At 46.5% G+C, this 22,892-nt stretch overlaps 2 protein-coding genes across 2 annotated transcripts in view; both read left to right on the top strand.

The window, feature by feature from the left end:
- Window positions 1-6,054, top strand: part of Kif4a (kinesin family member 4A) — a 122,228-nt gene extending 116,174 nt beyond the window's left edge. Inside the window, exons 29-31 of the mRNA XM_077107092.1 lie at window positions 3,607-3,723; window positions 5,480-5,602; window positions 5,851-6,054. Coding sequence (XP_076963207.1) covers window positions 3,607-3,723; window positions 5,480-5,602; window positions 5,851-6,054 — 444 coding nt within the window. The remainder of the gene's footprint in view (window positions 1-3,606; window positions 3,724-5,479; window positions 5,603-5,850) is intronic.
- A 5,327-nt stretch (window positions 6,055-11,381) lies between these two features.
- On the top strand, window positions 11,382-20,253 carry Gdpd2 (glycerophosphodiester phosphodiesterase domain containing 2). The gene is made up of 15 exons (XM_077107305.1): window positions 11,382-11,471; window positions 11,738-11,841; window positions 12,131-12,224; window positions 12,423-12,482; window positions 12,907-13,005; window positions 13,176-13,269; window positions 13,418-13,563; window positions 13,681-13,763; window positions 13,876-14,026; window positions 16,411-16,632; window positions 16,827-16,975; window positions 19,478-19,625; window positions 19,770-19,852; window positions 20,089-20,117; window positions 20,201-20,253. The coding sequence occupies exons 1-15, from the start codon at window positions 11,457-11,459 to the stop codon at window positions 20,251-20,253; spliced, it is 1,530 nt and encodes a 509-aa protein (XP_076963420.1). The 5' UTR covers window positions 11,382-11,456.
- Window positions 20,254-22,892: the final 2,639 nt, after the last annotated feature.

Here is a 22,892-nt window from a genome sequence, read left to right as displayed (position 1 = left end):
AATATCCTTAAGTTTTTACCACAGAAGTCACACAACAAAAGGCAAACAAACAAACAAAAAACATATAGAACACAGAACAAAACACAAGAAAACAGAAACTCGGCGCCAAAACAGAAAAACAGGGGAGCAATGCAACGGCTTGCTAAAGCTCCGGGGTAGGAGCCTATGCGTGCCCGTCGGCACCTCTCTACCCTTCCAGAGGAATTCCCTACAGAATAGAACAGAGGACAGAATGATTTCTCGTTGCTGTCCCGGACAGGAGTATATGTGAGCCTCGCCAGGCCACCTCTCTGTATTCAGAAGAGATCTCCCTTAACCGGACACCAGATGTTATAAAGGCACCACTTAACTATGGAGGCCTCCTCCACCAGGTATTTGCTGATAGTTCACTATCAATGCTCCAGTTCACTGCAGTGCTCCGGGAACTGAAGGTTCACTCCGAGGCCTTGGAACGTCTCAAGGTGCGCACCCACTAGAGTGGCTCTCCAGCCCGGAGCCCTGGAGCGAAGGCTAGCTTCAGAATTTCCAGCAGTCTAGTCTTGTGATCTGATCTGGCAGGGTCATCTCGCTGGGGAACTCCAAAATGTTAGACCAGGACACAAGAAAAGACCACTGACTCCAATCAAAATCAAATTAAAGCAAGCTTATTATTTCGACCGGCCAGGCTGCCTCTCCCACCCAAAACCGCGGGAACAAGACAACAGCAGCAGCTTTCCTGCAGCCCAGCTTTATAGCCCAGAAAGTTACACAAAGGGGGGTTACAGATAACAGAACTCTCACAAGCATCACACTAATGGTAGTTTACATATTTTGCTGGCCCCAATATCAGAATTTATGAGGACTATCAGTCTAAAGCCTCTGAGGAAAGGAGTTTGCAAACTTGCAAAATTGCCAGTGGTTGGTGAACACACACACACATACACACACACCACGTATATATTATACATATACGGTTATGTCTGTGTCAAAGTCTTACTACCTCTCTGACATTGTGACCTGATTCCTGGGATGAGAGAAAATAAGGTGAAGCTACACCTCATGTACGTGACACTCATGTGACTATATATGTCTTGTGTGTCATGGCTGTTCTGTACTACCATTACAGAGTGTTTAGCCTCTGCTTGCTTAAAAACTAGCATGGGGAGTGCTGGGGTTGAGGCTTAATGGTAGAGTGCTTTCCTAGCATGTGTGAGGCACTGGGTTCAATCCTCAGCATTACATGTAAATAAATGAATAAAATAAAGGTCCATCAACATTTAAAAAAACTAGCATAAGGGGAAACTCACAGGCAGCTCATTGTATTCCACTTGTTAGAAAGATGTTCCTTGTTTAGCTGAAATGAGCTGTCCTAGTGTTTTTGTTTTTGTGACAGGGTCTCCCTAAGTTGCTGAGGCTGGCCTCAAACTTGTGATCCTCTTGATTTAACTGCTCCAGTAGCTGAGATTATAAGCATGCACCACTGTGCCTGGCTTCCCAATGGGTCTCAGCAATGTAAAAGTCTAATTATTGTTCTTTATGTCAGTTCTTCAGATGCATTACCTGTGCTGTTTGCTCTCTTCTACTTCTCAACACACTCTAGCCACTCACGCCTCTTCTACTGTTCCTTGAGGTGCCAAGCTCATTCCTATCATGAGCTCAATGCATTTGCTGTTCTTCCTCTGATTTTTTCCTGACTTTGTCTTTTGTTCAGATCTCAGACATCTATCCACTCTTTTCCTAACCCATCATTCCCAATGTCAAATCTGAAGCTTAATTTTGCTGGATACAGTATTCTTGGTTGGAATCCATTATTTTTCAGCGTTTGAAATACATTCTTCCAGGATCTTCTCACTTTCAAAGTCTGTGATGAAAAATCAGTCGTTAACCTAATTGGTTTACCCCTGAATGTAATCTGCCTCCTTTCTCTCGTAGCTTTTAATATTCTCTCCTTGTTCTGTATGTTGGCTATCTTCATAATTATATGTCTTGGAGTTGGTCTATTACGGTTTTGAATGTTTAGGGTCCTGTATGCTTCCAGGATTTGGCAATCCATTCCATCTTTCATCTCTGGGAAGTTTTCTAGAATTATTTCATTTAATATGCTGTCCATTCCTTTGGTTTGAATCTCTATGCCTTCTTCTATCCCGATGACTCTCAAATTTGGTTTTTTTTTATGACATCCCATATCTCTTGAATAGATTGCTCGTGGGATTTAAGCATCTTTTCTGTGTTGACTATATTCTTGTGAGGATTCATCCCTGGGATGCAAGGTTGGTTCAATATACGGAAATCAATAAATGCTATTCACCACATCAATAGACTTAAAGACAAGAACCATATGATCATCTCGATAGATGCAGAAAAAGCATTTGACAAAGTACAGCATCCCTTTATGTTCAAAACACTAGAAAAACTAGGGATATCAGGAACTTACCTCAACATTGTGAGGCCCTTGGTTCGATCCTCAGCACCACATAAAAATAAATAAATAAAAGTATTATGTCCATCTACAACTAAAAAAATATTAAGAAATGTAAATGATTTTATTTCATTCCATCAATTCTTTGTTAAAATGTTGAATGATTAAAGTGCTGACAAAGAGCTGGGCATGGTGGTGCACACCTGTAATCCCAGTAGCTTAGGAGGCTGAGGCAGGAGGATCACAAGTGCAACGCCAGCTGCAGCAACTTAATGAGGCATTTAGCAACTCAGTAAGACCCTGTCTCTAATAAAATATAAAAAGGTTTGGGGATGCGGCTCAGTGGTTAAGCACCCCTAGGATAAATCCCCACTAGCAAAAAAAAAAAAAACAAAGCCCAGGCTGACACTGAACAAAATGTAGAAACATGAATTGGATAAAAATACAATTAGATAGATCTAAATATATCAAGCAACTATGCTCAGGCCTTAAATATACCTAAGTATACTACCATCCAGCTCGCAATTCTTCACTTTGCCCATAAAATTGTCAAAATAAAACATTAGGGCTAGGGTTGTGGCTCAGTGGTAGAGCGCTTGCCTAGCATGTGTGAGGCACTAAGTTTGATTCTCAGCACCACATGTAAATAAATAAAATAAATATCCATCAACTACTAGAAAAAATATTTTTAAAAATAGGAATCTAAGCCAGGCATGGTAGTGCATGCCTGTAATCCCAGCGCCTTGGGAGGCTGAGGCAGGAGGATAGTGAGTTCAAAGCCAGCCTCAGCAAAGGCAAGGCCCTAAGCAACTCAGTGAGACCCTGTCTCTAAATAAAATAACAAAATAGGGCTGGGGATGTGGCTCAGTGGTTGAGTGCCCCTGAGTTCAATCCCCAATACCAAACAAAACAAAAAAGGAGTCCATCAATCACCTTGCATTATTATTGCTATCCCTCGTTTCTCTTTCAAGTATACTATTCAAAACAGAAAATGGATTTGCCAAGCATGACATGTTCTCAGTTAAACCTGTGGTAGTTATTGGTGATCATTATTTCATAAAAAGAGATGACTAAAGGGATTGAAGTTTGATACAGATGATGGTACTTTCCATTTCTTTTCTATACAGGCTTGCAAATGAAGGGAAGGCACTTTAAACTAGGCTTCTAATCCTTTCAGTAATGTGTCTTTCCACAAACTTGTTTTGTAGTGTTCCTGCAAGGGCTGGTGTGGAAACAAGCAATGTGGGTGCAGGAAGCAAAAGTCAGACTGTGGCGTAGCCTGTAGCTGTGACCCCACAAAGTGTCGGAACCGCCAGCAAGGCCAGGTAGGATCAATACCATTTCCCCTCAACCATTACCCCTCACCATTCCCTCATGATTCCCACTAGTTTCCAACCTCTTTCTGCCTTCTACCCTGCAACCTGGAGTCTCCTATATAGCTCTTCCTACCCTTCTCCTACTCTCTGCACCCAGAAAAAAGGCATAGTCTTCAGTTCTTTCTCCCTGCTCACCTGTCCACACACCCCCTTCAGAAACCTCAGCTCTTCCCATGAAATTCCTAAGTATGCAATTGTAAAGTTTCTGTACACTTTCAGAGGCAGGAACACGGAACAGAAAGCAGGCATTTATAGGCATATAGACTTGCAGGATCAAACTAGTCCAAAGGCTTAGCTGGAACTGTAAGAGCCACGTGCTGAGCTGGCAACTTCCAGGAAAGAAGTTAATCCTTCTGACATCTTGAGTCATTAGTTATTAGAGCCTCTCCATGGGAACCAGCTATTCCATGGCTCTAGGAGAAGACCCACAGGAACCAGGTCTCTCTAATAGTCATTGTGACTCTTACTGTATTATGTAAATGTAGCTATCTTCCTTTTTTTTTTCCTCCCAGGATAGCAACATCAGGGCACAAAATGTGCCCTGAAAAGAATAGTACCAAGCAGATCAGATCCCTGTACTTGCCTTACAACTACCTATGTCCATGGCAAAACTTATTGCTACAACTTTTCATAGGACATAAAATAAGTCTACCAAGTGTAGTCTAATGATCGTTCATCATGCATTTCTTGACCAACTACACATAAACAGTTTTGCCATGGGTCTTCTATTAAAATACTTAGAAGATAGGTAAGCATCAGAGAACTAAAGCAGCAAGCTAGAGATCAAGATAAGGATCATAGAAGTAGTAGGAGCCCGAGACCCAGAAGGGGCTCTGGAAAGAGAAAAAAAAAAAGAAGTAGTAAGGACCTTATTTCCAAGGTTTTTCATTTTGGTTTCTAGAGTCCTGTAGTTGATTATTACATGGAAGGGCTTCTGGGCTAACAGGTGTGGCCTGAAGGGGCTCAAACACATTTCAGCCAAATTTATTTATTCATATATTGGACTTCCTCTTAGGATTTCAGTTATAAAAACTACTGGTCTAGTCCATTGCTTCCATGTTACAGAAAAGAAAACTAAAGCCCAGAGATAAGTTTAAGTGACTCACTTGATTAGATGCCAGGCTTTCTGACTCTTAATCCAGGCCTGTTTCCATAACAACAGGCTATATAATTCTAATCCAAGTTCTACACAGTCACCTTGTTACCTAAGCGACTTCTCTCTTGGACATAGTTTCCTTACCTAAAAGAAATACTAATACAGGCAACACCCTATAGTGGTGTTATCATAGATTATAGAGAGGAGAAGTTTAATCAAAGAAATGACCCAAGGGCTGAGGATATAGTTCAGTTGGTAGAGAGCTTGCCTTACATGCACAAGACCCTGGGTTCAATCCCCAGCAACAACCAAAAAGAAAGAAAGACCAAGACTTGGCCTTGTTTGAAATCTAGCCTTGTGTCCTGTGCTGCTATCCTATTGAGACCTCTGCCTCAGAGGCTACCCCCAAGCATTGCTTCATTCCTTCAGGGACAGAGCATGTCAAGCTCTATGACCGCCCAGGTGTGGTCTCCCTAAGACTTGCTTAGATTGACCAGTCAAGATTAGATTGACTGATTAGAACTGGGACCTCCCTGGCTAGAGAGGAGCATACTGATTTTGTAACCCTGGTAGCCAAATTTAGAATATGCCCGTCTGGCTGATTCTCAGGATAGCTTGGGCACTGTTGAACGGACCCAGGATTCCGAAGGCTCCTTCAAACTGGAGGATCCCACAGAGGTGACCCCAGGATTGAGCTTCTTCAACCCCGTCTGTGCCACTCCCAACAGCAAGGTAGGTTGGCTATAAGGCAGGCACTGGAAAACTATATTAGCATCCATCACTGCACTAGCTATGACAGAGTCTGATTTGAAAAAAAATTTATTATCCACTTTCTGGGAACTGGAAATTGGGCATTGACTGGAATGGTTTGTTTATTTAATAGAGCAATCTTAGGGGATACCATGTATTACTGGGAATTTGTTAAGCATTTGTACTGCCTCTTTCCAAAGTCTATTCAAACTTGTGTCTGTTCTTCCTAGATTTTGAAAGAGATGTATGATGTGGAGCAGGTGCTATTAAAGAAGCTTACTCCAACTGTGCCCTCCTTGGACCTCCCAGAACTGAAACATACAGCAACAGAAGCCCGAGAAAATAAGGCTCCAGGGAAGAAAAAAAAGCGAGCACTGGCCAGCAATACCAGCTTCTTCTCTGGTTGCTCCCCTATTGAAGAAGATGCCCACTGAAGCTGAAGTCACCATTTCTACCCCGTCTGCCTTAGAAGACATTTTCAGGTTGCAGCCAACAGGGGTTTTCTAATGACTTCTCTGGATTTCAGATTTCTTGCTGTTAAGAAAAGAGACAGTGATACTAAAGGGAAGGGGAAGTTTGTTGAATGTTGACCCTTAGTCTCCAGCCCCTTCCCAGACTGCTACTCTTTCTTCTCCAGAAGGTGCTGAGCCACCTACTGAAGAGAAAACCAACTGACCCTCCAATGACTCATCAGGAACCAGTCCTCAGCACAATCTAGCTTTTTTTTTTTTCATTTGTGAGCAGTTATGTCTGTCTCCTGATGGAGATGAGGCCAAGGCTTTTCCCTATAAATTGTCTCAGCTTAATGGAGGAGCCTGGCCCAGGATGGAGGCTTGGCTCAAACTCTTTACCCCACCTCAAGAATGGGCAGGGATCTTTATTGCCCTGAGTATGGATTTTAAGTATTTTGACAGGACCCTCAATTGTCTTCCATGTTACTTAAGTAAATAAAATATTTTTAAATGTTAAATAAATAAATAAAATTTAGCCCATCTACTGTTTGGGAAGATCCTTTGGTGCTAGATAGAGAAACAAAATTCAACCTGTGTTCCCTAGCCCCTAGGAAAGCTGTAAGGATATTGATTAAAAGTTCCTGATGGGACTGAGGCTGTAGCTCAGTTGTAGAGTGCCTGCCTCACCCAGTGTGAGACACTGGGTTCAATCCTTGGCAACACATAAAAATAAATAAATAGATAAAGATATTGTGTCCATCTACAACTAAAAATATATTTTTTTAAAAAGTTCCTGAACCTACCTTTTGGGGGAAGTTGCTTACCACTTTTTTTCTTTTTTGCAGTGCTAGGGAATGGAACCTAGGGCCTCACATGTGCTAAGCACTGTGTTATACCACCAGCCCACCCTGTCTTTTTGTATAGCTACTCTCTTTCTCAGAGGAGAGTTATAGATTACCATATTTTATCTTATGTTGCTTTGCTACCCTAAGAAACTCGAATAACAGTAGCAAGGCCAGTAGCCAGACCTCTACTCTAAAATCTGCCTGCCTCCACATCTGGGAGGAAGGAACTACATTTATTAAGCATCTCCATGTTCCTGCCATAATTTTACTTGCTCCTCACAAAAAAATGCTTATTTTGCTGATGAGGAAATAGTGTGTTAATCAGCTTCACAGCAGAGATAATCAGTTTCTGAAGAGAATAGGTTTATTTTAGCTCATAGTTTCAGAGGTTCTACTACATAGTTTGTTGGTTCTATTTACTTTGGGGCCTGTAATGAGGCAGCATATCATGGTAGAAGCATACGGTGAAGCAAAACTGCTCACCTCATGGCCAGAATGCAAACAAGCGGAAGAAGCTGGGGTCCCACTGTCCCCTTCAAGGGCACATTCCCAATGAACTGAGCACCTTCCACTAGGCCCCACCTCTTAAAGGTTCCACACCTTCCCAAAGAGTGCCACAGGTTGAGAACCAAGTTTTTAACACATGAGCCTTTGAGAAACATTCCAGGTCCAAAGTAGAGCACTGATGTACAAAGAAGTTAGGTAACTACTTATCTAGAATCATAAAGTTTGGAATAATAAAGCTAAGACCTTAACCTATCTGATGTGTGACTTTTTTTTTTTTTTTTTTTTTTTTTGGTGCTAGGGATTGAACCCAGACACACTTTACCACTGAGCCACATCCCCAGCCCTTTTTAATTTTTATTTTGAGACAGGGTCTCACTAAGTTGCTTTGGGCCTTGCTAAGTTGCTATCGATGGCCTCACATTTGTGACCCTCCTACCTGAGCCTCTGAGTCACTGAGATTATAGATATGCACCATCACACCTGGCTAATGTATCACTTTCTAATGCCCTGCAGCCCAATTTCTTGATGTGGGACCATACTGCTGTTCATCAGTTCCAGGACAGAACAGTGCTGGCTACTTGCTTTCTTCTTTCAGAGTGTTCTCCATCTCTGCTTAAAGTTAAAGGGCGGGGGGGGGCTGGGGATGTGGCTCAAGCGGTATCGTGCTCACCTGGCATGCATGCAGCCCGGGTTCGATCCTCAGCACCACGTACAAACGAAGATGTTGTATCTGCAGAAAAACTAATAAATAAATGTTAAAAAATTCAAAAAAAAAAAAGTTAAAAGGGTGCCAGCCCTGGAACATCATACACAGGTTCCTGATTGGACTTGTAGCCTTTTGGGAGTTCACAAGCCCAGGGATTCATATTTGTGCATATTGAATCCCAGTTACAAAGCTCCCACACCATCCCCAAGAACTTAAAAGCTAAGACTCTAGAATCCACCACAGTCTAAGCAAAGGAAATTGAACAACAACCTGCCTAGAATGAAGCCTGCCGAGGACTGGGTGACCCACTGGCCCTCCCTGGCCTCCTGCCAGAAAGCAGCCCTGCTTCTCTTTGCATTTTAATTCTGAGAGAGCAAGGGAGCCTCTGCCATTGCCAACTAGAGCCTTTGGATACAATGAAAAGGCAGAGAGGGAGGGGGCCAGCTCTTGGCAGAGGAGAGCCAGTCTTCCTTCTCACTGTTTGAAATCCAGTGCCTGTAGGGGGAGGGGGAGATGGCTTATCCCTAGAGATGATATTCTTTCCCACCAACACTGTGCTAGCCCCTGGACCTCAAGTCACTGCATCAGCCAGAATGCAGAGAGGGTCAGCCCATCAAGCCAGTCCCCAGCCCCTAGCCCATGCCAACCTCTGTGCTTTACACTAAATTAACAACTTGCCAGGCCACCCTCTCCTGCTGATGTTAGAGTAACAGCATCTTCTGTGTGTGTTCATCTTCCAAAAAGCCTGAGATCTCAACATACTATACACTCCTCACAGTGATTCATAGAGACTTGATGCTCTGGGGACATGGCAGCAGGAATGATACAAGTCTCAGCATGACCTGAATGAACATCTTGCATGGAGTAGCAAGCCAAGGAACAGGCTACTGTCACCCCAGATCCACAAGGACCCTAGGGACCCCTGGTCCAGGGGTCCAGAAACAAAGCAACCTGTTACCCCGAATTCAGGAAGTAGCTTTCAACTACAAGTCTCAGTGATGTACCTTGCAAAATTAAAAGTAGGAGCCCAAGAGGGAAGACAGGCAGGCTAATGAATCAAAGCTGTATACCCAGGGAGCTTGAGACTGGATGCTAGCTAGACTTCCTCACACAAGCGCGTTTCCAGGGGGCTAGCAGGGCCCCTTCTCACTGCCAAGTTGCAAAGTTGCGTGGTCACCTCCCCCCTCCCAGCCTCCAGCTGCCGCTAGTGCCCTCAGCCCTCGCCTCCCTGAGCCAGGACAAAGCCCCGGCAGTGACTGGGAGGGGAATAGGAGGAGGGACAGAGGGATGGGGAAGGCTGCACAAAGGAATTCCTCGCCCCAAGCCCCCTGACCGCCAGCGAGTAAAGAAGCAGAGCTGCTCTCCCTCCCACTTGCTCCCTCCTGTCTTCCCACCCTGGCCAAGCCAGGCCATAGAGCAGCAAGCAGCAGGCCTTCAGAGAGGACCCACACATCCTCCTGTAGGTGGCAACAGTGCCACCTGTTTGACTGGTGGGGCTGAGCCAAGGACTGGAAGAGGGAGGAGGCAGACAACTCGGAGTGGAGCTGAGAAGCAGTGCAGAGCAGAGACCAGAGCAGAGCTGCCGCTGAGATAAGGTGTGAGGGCTTGGGAAGGCTGGGGGCTACAGGCGGGAGCTGGGAGGTAAAGACTGGTTCCACCAGATAATTACCGGGCCCAGGGATTGAGAAGAGCCCTTGTCAGATCCCCTGCTTGGGGTTCTCAGGCTGCTCAGATCCTACAGGTAGCTCCTGGAGGGAGGTGGGAGTCTAGAAGGCAATCTGGGGTGCAAGGGTAAGACCCTAGGGGAGGCAAGAGGTGTGGATCAGAGCCCAGAGCAGGCTACAACAGCCCAGGGGCCTTCCTCTGGGTTGGCTGACTCCTCGGAATGGGTTCAGGGAGGGGGGAGAGATTTCCTTCCCCCCAAGTCTAACCCCCCACTCCCCCTGCCCCATCCCTCCTTTCCTAAGGTGAGCATAAAGTAAGGGGGTCATTTAAGGAGCAGCCACACCCATCCTTCTTGAAGAGGCCCAGCCACTATATTTTCCCCTAAGATTCCACAGCCTCAAGGGAGCCTAGATGGCAAAGGGTCCTGTTTCTTAGACCACACAAACATACACACACACACACACACACACACACACACACACACACACATATACACTTTAGATGTACTCAAGAGCTCCTTCACATACTCCAAGTCATCTAGAAACCCATTCATCCTGACAGCCACTGGTGCACACATGCATACGTACCCTAACAAATTGCACACACTCTCATGTAGAACCATAATCACATATCCAGACCATTAGAGGATCAGCCAGACCCAGAAGCCCAAGGCAAAAGGAGCCCCTGCCCCAAGACAACCACACCCCCACATACACACCTTTGCCCTGTGTGTATTGTACTTTCACCAAAGCTAACTTAGAGGGTGGGGCGGGGAAGGCGGGGACTGGGTTTCTGGTGGGGGGGGTGTGTGACTGGGCAGGATGACTGGGCAGGAAAGGACAAGACTAGGGTGGGAGGGCTTGGATTTTCTAGAAGTGTGCAGATACAAAAATGGTTCCTTTAGAAATCTGGAAGTGACCCAGGCAACCTGTTCCCCCTCAAAGCTTTCTCTTATTGGCAGTGCCCCCTACCCCCTGGGAAGTGGACACAGAGAATCTTTCAGTCAGGGCTTTGTGGTTTGTACAATCTCTGTATCCATAGCAACTAGCCAACTAGCTAGGCCTCCCTTAGCCCCAGGTCAGAGCTGGAACCTCTGCTTCAGGTTACTCCTGCTTCCTGGGGTGGAAGGTAACTTAACATGGGGCTGCCTCAAACTTGGCCAGATCTGCCTCAACTTGCTGAACTGAGTTTGCCCCACCCTGGGGCAGTTTTCCTGAGTTTCCACCCTGGGTAAGCACTCCAACCCCAGAGCTGGATGCAGTTAAATAGGGAGGAGCTGGAGAGAGTGGGTATGTATTCTGCCTGCAAAAAGGTTGGACCTCCTGGATGTTCCATTGACCTTCCAGGTATGGAGAATCAAGGGGACAGAATGACCCCAGAGACTCTTTGCCAGGCATGGAGCCACGGTTATTCACCTCATACAATCCAGCACTTTGGGCCGTGACCTCCCTCCGTTGCTGAGCAGCGGCCCAGGACTGCCCCTCCCACGGGCTCCTCAGATGTCTGGGAGGGAGGCTGGGATATGCCCTCTGCCAGGGTCCCTGATGGCCGAGTGTCCCTTCCCCCAGGCCTTCACCATGGCCCCTGGCTGCTGTTCCGTCTGGGCCCGCTGCCTCCACTGCCTGTATAGCTGCCACTGGAGGAAATGCCCCAAAGAGAGGATGAAAACGAGCAAGGTGGAGTAGGGTTGGGGGGGAGGCTGGAAGGCAGAAGGCAGACGCTGATCGGAGGGGATAAGGAGGCCAATTGTGCTCCTAGGCAGCTGGGAGGAAGGGGTTTTTCTCTCCCCAGAAAGAAAATCTCCCTCAAATATGGAAAGAGCAGCCCAGAGCAGAGCAGCCCAATGCGTGGCAGGAAGCTCTCTTGAGCTGCCACCCATTGGGGACTCTGAGCGCGAGATGGGGATCCATCATCTGTGAGCTTCTCTCCTGCCCCTTTACAGTGCGACTGTATCTGGTTTGGCCTGCTCTTCCTCACCTTCCTCCTCTCCCTGGGCTGGCTGTACATCGGGCTCATCCTTCTCAATGACCTGCACAACTTCAATGAGTGTGTCATGGGCCCCACCCTTTCCTCAGCATATATGTCAACCTACTCCCTTCCCTAGGGACCCTTGGGTGCTCAGCCTTAACCATTGATCATTGACCAGCCCTAGCTCTCCTACTCTCCAACCTTCTTAGAAAATCCTTCCATGAAATCTCCCCAGTCCTTGGAGCCCTGGCCCCATGGACTTTCCCTCACTCCTTCTGGTCCTCCTGGATCCACTCACCCCAAATCCCCTCAGGTCACTAATGAGAGCCCTTCCTCCACTTAGACACCTCCTTCTCCCCTCCCACAGATTCTTATTCCGCCACTGGGGACACTGGATGGACTGGTCCCTGGCATTCCTGCTGGTCATCTCTCTACTGGTCACATATGCATCCTTGCTATTGGTGGGTAAAGGGACAGCCAACCTAACCCTGACCTCAGCCCTTCTTTCCTGCTCACCTCTGCCCTCTTGTTCTCATCCTGGCCACTGAGGGGAGGAGGATAATTCTTGGGTGGGAGGGAGGTTCTAGAATGCAAAACCCTTTATAGTGACCTTGCCCTGCTTTTGGCACCTCCTAAGTCCTACTACCCTCTACCCCTAGCTCCTGGCCCTGCTCCTGCAGCTCTGTGGACAACCTCTGCATCTGCACAGTCTCCACAAGGTACAGTGAGGATGATAGTGAGTGGGAGAGGGAGCCACTAGGCCCAGGGCTTGGCTGGCTGTTTGCTGAAGACTTCATTTTTGTTTTTATTTTTGTTTTCTTTTTTATTTGTTCTGTTTAGATATATATGACAATAGAGTATATTTTGAAATATCATACATACATGGAGTATAACTTAGGGTCCCATTCTTGTGGTTGTACATGATGTGGAGTTTCACTGGTCATGTATTCATATTGAAGACTTCATTTGTATATCCATGGGGTCAAGCTCAGATCCTGAAACCCAGTATATTTATTGAGTCAAAGAAGGAAAGCTGATGTGTCAGAGGAAGGGAGAGATCCTGCCTCAACAGAGGGAGGGGCAGCCCAGGTAATCAAAAGTCCAAGTTGACAAAGAGAGACCCATTCATCCCTGACCCTTCAGGTGCTGCTGCTCCTCATTATGCTTCTTGTGGCCACTGGCCTTGTGGGACTGGACATCAAATGGCGACAGGAGTGGCATAGCTTACGTCTGTCACTGCAGGTGAGTGGCAGATCTCCAGTTGATGGCATGGCCTGTGGCCAATCCCAGAATATACTGCTTCCTGGTCCCCCCAAACTGCAGGTGGCTCTGAACTCCAACAGTCAGGCCCTAAGAGAGGAGGGAGAAGGGCACTAGGAAGAAGAGCCCTGCTCACCAGCTCTTGTCCACAGGCCACAGCCCCATTCCTTCATATTGGAGCAGTCGCTGGAATCACCCTCCTGGCCTGGCCTGTGGCTGATACCTTCTACCGTATCCGCCCAAGAGGTGCCAATTACACCCCCCACCCACTCATCCTCTTTGACTATTAGTGCTTCTGCCTCCTGCTGCTCACCCAGTTTGCTGTACCTGCACTCTACCTTCTCTCTAGAGCTCCAGCAATGCCTTTCCCCAAAGTCTGTCCTAATCCCCACAGGTCCCAAGATTCTGCTACTGTTCCTATTTTCTGGAGTTGCCCTGGTCATCTACCTGGCCCCCCTATTCATCTCCTCACCCTGCATCATGGAACCCACAGACTTACCCACTAAGCCTGGGCTGGTGGGACACCGAGGGGCCCCCATGGTGAGTAACGGGCAAGATTCTGGGAGAGCAAGGAGAATCAGCTCCTGTCCGTTGCAGGGGCCAGGCCTGGAGGTCCCCAAACTCCCACCCTTCCCTATTACCACCTCTCTTTCCCAGCTGGCCCCCGAGAACACCCTGATGTCCCTGCGGAAGACCGCGGAATGTGGAGCTGCTGTGTTTGAGACTGATGTGATGGTCAGGTGATGGAGGGTGGGGCTCAGGGGATTTGGGGGATGATGGACACAGGGCAGGAGCTCTGGAAAAAATGAACAGCTCCAGAGCTTGACCCTCTGATGCCCTTTATGCTCTTAGCTCCGACGGGGTCCCATTTCTCATGCATGATGAGAAGCTGAGCAGAACCACGGATGTAGCCTCTGTGTTCCCAGCCCGAACCACAGCCCACAGCAGCGAATTCTCCTGGGCTGAACTAAAGAGACTCAATGCTGGGACCTGGTTCTTAGAGGTGAGGAGAGCATATGAGAAGAGGCTGCCATCTGCAGGGATACTTGGAGAGGGCAGGGTTCAACCCACTAATAAGCATCTGCTGAGCCGTATGCTGGCCCTTAGAAACGCAGTGTCTGCCCTCAAGTCACTCCCATCTAGTAAGGAAGAGAGCCCAGGCTGCAGACAGGTAGAATAGGAAATCTAGAACAATAAAAATATTTGTCTTAGCTGTGCAGTGGCACACACCTATAATCCCAGCTATAAGCTAGGCACAGTGGCACATGCCTGCAGTCCCAGCAACTAGGGAAGCTAAGGTATGCAAGTTAGAGGTCAGCCTAGATAATTTAGCAAGACCCTTTCTGGAAAAAATAGGTTTGGGGAGGGGATTGAGGACATATTTCAATGGTAGAGTGCTTGCCTAGAATGTACAAGGCCCAAGGCCCTAGATTTGATCCCCAGCAACACACACACACACACACACACACACACACACACACAGAGAGAGAGAGAGAGAGAGAGAGAGAGAAAGAGAGAGAAAGGCCAGAGACGAGAGATGTAGCTAAGTGATAAAATGTCCACTGGGTTTAAAAAAAAAGTGAGGGAAGAATGTAATCCTAGTTTCTCAGGAGGCCAAAGCAAGAGAATTGTAAATTCAAGGCTAGCCTGGATAACTTAGCCCTGTCTCAAAATGAAAATTTTAAAAGGGATATGGATGGAGCCCAGTGATGATAGATCACTTGCCTAGCAAACATGAGACCCTGGGTTCAATTCCAGTACTGAAAAAAAAAAAAAATATATATATATATATATATATATATATATATCAAGTGACATGAAAGTTTGCTCATAAGATGGGTAAAACAAGGACAGAGAATTATTTTTGCAGTATTGGGGATGAAACCCAGGGCTTTGTACATACTAGGCAAACACTAAGGTAACCTCTAGCCCTGGCAACAGGGAATTCTAGTCAGAGGGAAGAGCATGTAATAAAGGCCAGAACTATGAAAAAGTGTGTTCCCAGAGGAAAAACGGTAGCTCAATATAATTGGGAGATACAATTCATAGGAGTGGTGGGAAGCAGAGGCTTAAGTCTTACGGGCTTTGAATGCCAGACCCAGAAGTGTGGACTTCAATCCTGTAGGTGGTGAAAAATATTTAAAAGAATACTTTGTTTTTTCAGTTCCTCTTCTCCTGATTATAAAATTAATACTTGTTTGTTGTTTAAAAAAAAAGTAAAAAATCAGAGAATCCAGAAATCGAAGTTTCTCATAATCCAACCCATCTGAAATATTCACTATTCACAGTTGGAGATATATAGATATAGATATATATTCACATACATATATATGCATATATATATAAATGTTACATAAATAGAATCATGACACAGACTTGCAATCAGGTTTTTATTTTTGCAATTTTTTAAAAATTTATATATGATGACATATCAGACTGATTAGGAACAAGTGATGTCTGAGTTTGAAACCTGGCTCCACCACTTACTGGCTATGTGACTCTGGGCAACATTCCTTAGTCAATTTGTGCATTGGTTTCTTCTTACAAACAATGAAAATAATAGCAGCACCTACCTTATAGGGTTATTGGGAGGATTAAGTCAGTTCATGCACATGAAGTACTTGGAACACTGTTTTGCACATAGTAAGTACTCAATACAAGTGTTAGATAGCTAACTTTATCTTTGTCTTCAAACAGGAAGTGAGGTTATTCATTGACCATAAGGGAAGGCAAGCAGAACGGCAGGGTCTTGGGATAGCTACTGGGGGAATGGGAGAGGGAACAAATCAAGAGCAAGTGAAAGGCTTTCTAAGCACCACTGAGCAAAAATCAGGACAACAGTGTCAGCAGTGCCACATGCTATGCTCTCCTATGGCAGCACTCAGCACCCCATTCTAGGGATGGAGGAGACAGTTGAGGAATTGGATCAGGCTTTAGGAATTGTAGGGCAAGTGGATCAGGATGGCAGTTGACAGCACTTATGAACAATGGGAATAATAGCAACACTGAATTCAGAGAATTTAGACAGCACTGTGGAAAAATAATTTCAATCTATGGATAGACAATGGGTGGGGGATGTAGGTGCAAGCAGAAAGGGGCTGAAAGACTGGAAGGAAACCAAAGGGTCAGGATCCCAGAGATCTTCATGAGGCTAAAGAAAAGGTGTAAGGGGAAAAAAAGGAAGTTGGGATACTAGAAGAGTAGGTAATTAAAATCAAAGAGTAAGGTATAAGATAGTCTGGAAGAAAATCACAGTTCAGGGAAAGAAAGACCCTGGCTCAGAGGTGGGCAGAAGCTGGACACCAAGTAGGAGATGAGTGAAGATGGTGACAATGGGGGGAACCTGGAGACTTATTCTGGTATTGAAAGAATTTTCCTTTTTTATAGAGGCAACCCTTCTGGGGGGCCAAGCAGCTATCAGGCCCTGATCGGAAAGAAGCTGAGAGTCAGACAGTACCAGCATTAGAAGAGCTATTGAAGGAAGCGGCAGTCCTCAACCTTTCCATCATGTTTGACTTGCGTCGTCCTCCACAAAACCACACATACTATGACACCTTTGTCAACCAAACATTGGAGACTGTGCTGAGTGCAGGGGTGCCCCAAGCCATGGTGATATTATCAGGGTTCCCAAGGGACCCCATTTGCCCCTCTTCCCACCTTGCCTACCCTAGGCCATGATAATGATTTTAAGGTTGCCCCCACCCAACTATATACCCTATTCAATGGCCAAACCTCTCTGCCCCTGCCCCTATCCCAATCCCTATGTCTTCCTCACCCTCATGCCCATCTTCCCTGAACCACAGGTCCTTTGGCTACCAGATGAAGATCGGGCTAATGTCCAACAACGTGCACCAAGAATGCGCCAGATATATGGACAGCAAAGAGTCAACATAACTGAGAGGCCCCAGTTTCTCAACCTCCCATATCAAGACCTGCCACTGTTAGATATCAAGTGAGTGCCAGAGAAAGGAACCCAAAGGACCCAAAAGTTTACTATCAGGGAAGAACCAATGCAGGGAGGGCCAAGGTTATTCATTCATTCACTTATACAACATTCACTTATACAAAATGTTGTATAAGTGAATGAATGACCTTGGCCCTCCTTGCATTTGTCAAACACTTGCTGTGTATCAGGTAGTATATATTGCAGACTTTGGGAACATAAACATGAATAAGATAGAGAAGGTCCATTCTTTGGTGGAGTTTGCATACTAGTTAAAGAGACAAATAAGCCACTTGAAATACATGCATATTGGGTAGTGATAAGTGTCATGAAGAGAAAATACAGAGATGCAGTAGTCATTAGGGCTCAGAATAAAGAGATGGTACATAAGGCAGGGTTGCTACATTAGGAAGAGTGACTAAAGAAGTGATGTCTGAGCCAAAATCTAAGTGGTCACAAGGAACTAACTATGAGAAGAGATGCAGAAAGGCATGGATAGCAGACTAATGAGCAAGGTGAAGGTGAAACTAGAGAGAGAGCCAGGGGGAAAATTGGGCAGGGCCTTGTAGACCATGAGAAATACTTTAGCTTTTATTCTATGGTGAATGGATCATTTTAAGTGAGGATGAATCTGCTGGGTACAGTGGCACATACCTATAATCCCAGTGGCTCCAGACGATGAGGCAGGAGGATAGAGAGTTCAAAGCCAGCCTTAGTAAAAGTAAGGCACTAAGCTACTCAGTGAGACCCTGTCTCTAAATAAAATACAAAAATAGGGCTGGAGATATGACTCAGTGGCCGAGTGCCCCTGAGTTAAATCCCCAGTATCTCCCTAAAAAAAAGATTAATCTAAAAGAGAGAAAGAGATGGCAGTGTTCCAGATGTGAACTAGGCCTCAGAAGCTGACCAATCCAGTAAACATGAAGGACTTCAAAGTATGAGGTTGCTAAGGGCTTATAATGTCCTTGTGCTCAATTTTTTTTAAATGTGAACTATACAATGGTTTAGTTATCATAAGTGTGTCAAGAGCCTTTCCTTAAGTTGTCACCTTGGAGGGAGATAGGACATAGAAACCTGCACCTTAGTTTTGTCCTGATCAATGTCGACTGCTCTCATGTTTCCAAAAGATGTGTATTGTTAATTATTACACTGATGATGGAATCAAAGCCCTGGAAGGCTAAGTTCTTTAAAACAATAGGCCAAACCTATCAAGATAAAATATAAAAGGGAAGCCAGACATGGTGGCACATGCCTGTAATCCCAGTGACTGGGCAGGCTGAGGCAGGAAAATCACAAGTTTGAGTCCAACCTGGGCAATTTAGTGACAATCTGTCTCAAAATGTTTTAAAAAATGATTAAAATGTTGGGGATATAACTCAGTGGTACAGTACCCCTGAGCTCAATTTCCAGTACTATAAAAATAATAACAACAATAATAATAATTTCAATTACACAAACACTGACATCAGCAGGAATGTGTGAAAAAGACCAGGGATTTGCCTGAACAATGGGCATAGTGAGTCATCAGTGGGAGATGACATTGCCAAAGGCTATTCTAAGTCTAGGCTGCCCTCATGCAGGCATAGTATCCAGAGGCAGGAGGAGATAAGTTTCTTTGCTCAAAGCTGGCCTAAACTAATCCAAGCTACTTGGGAGGCTGAGGCAGGAGGATTGCAAGTTTGAGACCAACCTCAGCACCTCAATCAGACCTTGTCTCAAAATGAAAAGGACTTTCGGGGTGCTACCAGTGGTGCACGCCTCTAATCCCAGTGGCTCAGGAGTCTGAGGCAGGAGGATCCAGAATCCAAAGTCAGCGTCAGCAACTTAGTGAGGCCCTAAGCAATTCAGCGAGACCCTGTCTCTAAATAAAATATTGAAAAGGGGCTGGGGATGTGGCTCAGTAGCTAAGCGCCCCTGAGTTCAATCTCCAGCATCAAAAAATAAAAATAGATAAAAAGGACTGGAGATGGAGCTCAGTGGTAAAGCACATCTGGGTTCAATCCCAAGTACCAAATAAATAAATAAATATTTATTTATTTACTTGGCTCAAGTGTGTCTGGGAGTTAATGTTCAGAAGCTGGCTCTATATTTTCAAAGGAACATTGATAAATTGAAGTGAGATCAAATTTAGAAAGGCATGTAAAGGGAAGGAAATAATAATCCAGGTGCCAAGAGTAATGGTTGAAGGAATTGGGGTTCTTGGCCCTGGAGAAGAGAAGGATCAGAGAGACATCACCTGTGTTCCTCAGACCTCCAATAGGCTGTCATGGGACAAATAGGAGAGATACATCTGTGTGGCCCAGACAGCAAAGCCAGGACTTGTGGATGGAATCCACCAAGAGATAGAGTTCATCTATGCAAAGAAAGCCACCTTTGATCAGGGGCTGCTATGCAAAGTTAGAACTGAACTGATACCCACAGCATCACTGTAGATTCTAACACAGGAGGCTACCTTCCATGCCTCCTGCACCACTGTTCTGGATGTTCCCTGTCTCTTTTCCACTTCCACAGGGCACTGCACCAGGATAATGTCTCCGTGAATCTATTTGTAGTGAACAAACCCTGGCTCTTCTCCCTGCTCTGGTGTGCAGGAGTGGATTCAGTCACCACCAATGACTGCCAGCTACTTCAGCAGATGCATTACCCCATCTGGCTTATTGTAAGGCTCTGGGACTGTCATTGCTCCTCTTCTTCTCTCATCTCTGTTCTCCTTAACCCTGTTCCTCACTTCCTTACTTATTTCCCCCCATATACTACCCTTGGGGATCTGGCCACTGACAGGAGCTTTTTCCTATTTCCATAGTCCCCCAAAACCTACTTAATGATGTGGATCATTACCAACTGTGTTTCTACCCTACTGCTTGTGTGGACCTTCCTCCTCCAAGGGTAAGTGCTTTGTGGGTCCTTACTTTCCCCAGGCCCCTGGTGATAGTTCTGATTTTGACCCATATGTACTACCTGGGCCTTGGGGTTTGGTCTGTTTAGTTCCTTTGAGATTCTTAGGTCCTTTCTTATACCACCAAATTGGCTTGAACCTGGGAAAAGCAAGTTTGGGGATCCCAGGGTCAGAAGTCCTGCTTGAAGCTGGCTGAACTTACAATGGAAAGCTTTCCTCCCTATAGGAGATGTGCTAATGAAAGAGAGAGAACTGGTAAGAACACCACCATCTCATTTTCTACTTTAGTCTTCTCCTTTCTAATCCCTATATGACCCAACCTCTTCCCACCTCCCCAGGCTTAGAAACAGCAGTGCTGCTGACAAGGATCAACAATGTCATAACGGATTGAATGTCGTGTGCTGGCCTTCCATCAGCTGGAGTCCAAGGCCTACCTTCATTGGTCAATTGCAAGAGAAGAAGAGGGGCTGAAAAGGAATACTCTGGGGTAGTGTGTTGTGGTGCGGGGGAATTTTCCCAAGAGGAGGTTTTGAACCAGGAGAGACCTCTGCCCAGATGGTGGGCATGCCTCAAGCTGCCATGGAATCTGCTGCCCTCAGGGTTTTGACCTGAGATATAGTTGGGGAAACAGTGAGTCATGAGAAGTTTCTCCCAAATTGAAACTAATTTGAGGAAGTAAAAGGAAGGTTGACAAGATAAGATTTCAGACATGTGTGTGTGTTTTTACTTAGAAGGCATAGGGTGTATCAGGGTGGCACAGCTTAGAACAGTGGTGGAAAGAGATGATAAAGTGACCTTTCCTGGAGAACTCTAAGATGATGGAGACACAGTCCCCACTCCATGCAGTGTCTCACCTGACCCTTGTGATTTAGCTGCTTTTCTGCTTAAAGCCCATTTAGATATGTAATTATGTGCCTACAGGTAGCTTTTTGCTGTAAACAACCTTTTATTTTTTCTTCAAGACTAGATGGTTCCTGTATCTTGCTTGTCAGTCTGTTACTCAATGAATTTATTTCCCATTTGGTCACAGTCTAATCTTTTCAGCACTAGGACTAGGAGGGTGCATCTTCTATCTCGGGTTGGATGTGACATGATATTGAAGGTTCATCATGGGGAGATTCGTGGGTTGGAGGTGGGAGGACAACCACCTGTGGCAATTAAGGACTGTCAGAAGCAAGCTGGAAAGTAGCCATCATGGGAAATGTTCCTGGTGGCCCAAGTGAGCTGTGTTGGGTTGCGTTTTGGCTCCACCTTGTGGTCACCCGCCCAAAGGAGGGCCGCGTCCGTCGTCACCTTGACGTGTTTGTTGAATGCCACCTGTTTTCCATGCCGATGGGGACTCATGTCCTTGACTGCGGACTCTCTAGGCACTGTCTGATTTCCATAAGTTTTCGCTCCTCTAGGCTGTGCTCAGGGTTTTGTTTCCGGCCCAGCCTTCCTCTCGAGAAGCAAGTTCCCCAGTGTGATTGCTGCTTTTAACTCACTGGGCTAAGCAGTGGAGATGGCCAGTGTGGAGCTGGCCTAGGATGTGAAGTCTGGTAAAAAAGGGGGCGGGAGAGGGCTAGGTCAAAAACTGGGACAAGAGGATGCACTGTGCTGACCCTACAGTCCTCCATTATACTGATATTTGCCCTGGTTCGTGCCTCCACACAAAGGTCAGTCGAATTAAGGTTCTGGCCTGTTCAGGAGACTCTGTTTTCAATTTCTCCTCTTTCGCCAGACTGGGACCTGGGCAGGCAGCAAAAGAACCTCGGGATCAGACCCTAGACCCCTCGGTTGCAGGGCTGCCAAGGGAACTACAATTCCCAATATGCCTCAGGGTATTTCCGGTCTATGGACTTACGGAGGCGAGTTTGAATTTGTGTTCCCGCCCCCTCCAGCTCGCGGACCCCGCCTCTTCCCCCTCTCTCTCCTCTCCGCCCCGCCCCTTCCATGCACACACATGCACATGCATATTCAGTCAACCGTCCACACCAACATACCTGGCCTGCAGCTGGCACGGGGGATGGGGGCACCGGCGTGCGACTTGCAGGGAGGCTGGAGCGCACTGGGAGCAAACCTGGCGGCTGCTGCCTGGGACCTGGTCTTGGGAATCCACGCCGCCTTGCACTGAGCAGGTCTCCTTCACACACTGCCTTTCAAGCTGCATTTCCTTACTTTCCCCCATTCCCAATACCGCCCCTCAGTCAGGCGGATTACCGACTTCAGCTCTGGAGCTCCCAGTCTGTCAGGTACAGCAGGGATGTAACCTCCCAGCATGTACCTCCCTCCCCTTATCCCTTCTTTTATGTTCCCTGTCAGTCGCCCAGACTCAAGCCTTGCAGCCTCTTCCTCTCCTCACCTACCAACTTCACCCTGTCGTACTCCAGTGTCTCCACCCCTACAGCCCCAACCTCCTAGCTCCCACACTCTCAGCTGTTGTCCTCTAACCTCAGCGTCCTGATACCCAGCTGGAAGGCCAGTGTCCAGCTCCAGCCCTTGCCCTTAGCCCCTGGCCTCCAGCCTTAGGTACTCAGCCCTGAGTCTGCCATTGTAAACCCTTACTCTTTTCCCAGGAGGACTGGACAGCTATAACATGCCTAAACCCTACGAGGCTCTGGACTAGAGACTGAAACTGACAAAAACTTGAGGGTGGAGGGCCTGGGGGAGCTGCTCATTGGGGTTCGGGTGCAGTTGCTCGTTATTTTTAGCTGCTGACTCACTGCTTCTGGCATCCGGGTTTGGGGCTAGCAGGCTGGGCTAGGGGGCTATTAATAGAGCAGAGGCACAGCCCCGACCCAGTTCAATTTGGAAACACAGGGAGCCAGGATCCTCTTCCCTGCCATCCTGTCTTGTGGAATGTTGGGGACTGAGGCAGTGGCTGGGCAGATGCTCTCTAGCTGCCAGTTACCTCAGGCTAGTATCACTACCTTGGAACTCTTGGGGGAAAGCCCACGAGGACACTCCTGGGCACAGCTCTCCCCTGAGCTTGCCATGGCTTGGGGCTCTGCCACAGGAAGCTTCTGTTGTACTAGCTGAGAGGGCAAGTTC

This window comes from Callospermophilus lateralis, chromosome X, assembly GCF_048772815.1.
Source record: "Callospermophilus lateralis isolate mCalLat2 chromosome X, mCalLat2.hap1, whole genome shotgun sequence".
Lineage (NCBI taxonomy): Eukaryota > Metazoa > Chordata > Mammalia > Rodentia > Sciuridae > Callospermophilus > Callospermophilus lateralis.
The sequence above is the reverse complement of the archived record's forward strand: the minus strand, read 5'-3'. Positions and strand labels throughout refer to the sequence as shown.

Coding starts and splice junctions, on each gene's coding strand:
- Gdpd2 (XM_077107305.1), top strand. Junction 14,027..16,410: donor CTGGGACCTGGTTCTTAGAG/GTGAGGAGAGCA, acceptor CCTTTTTTATAG/AGGCAACCCTTCTGGGGGGC. Junction 20,118..20,200: donor TAATGAAAGAGAGAGAACTG/GTAAGAACACCA, acceptor CCACCTCCCCAG/GCTTAGAAACAGCAGTGCTG.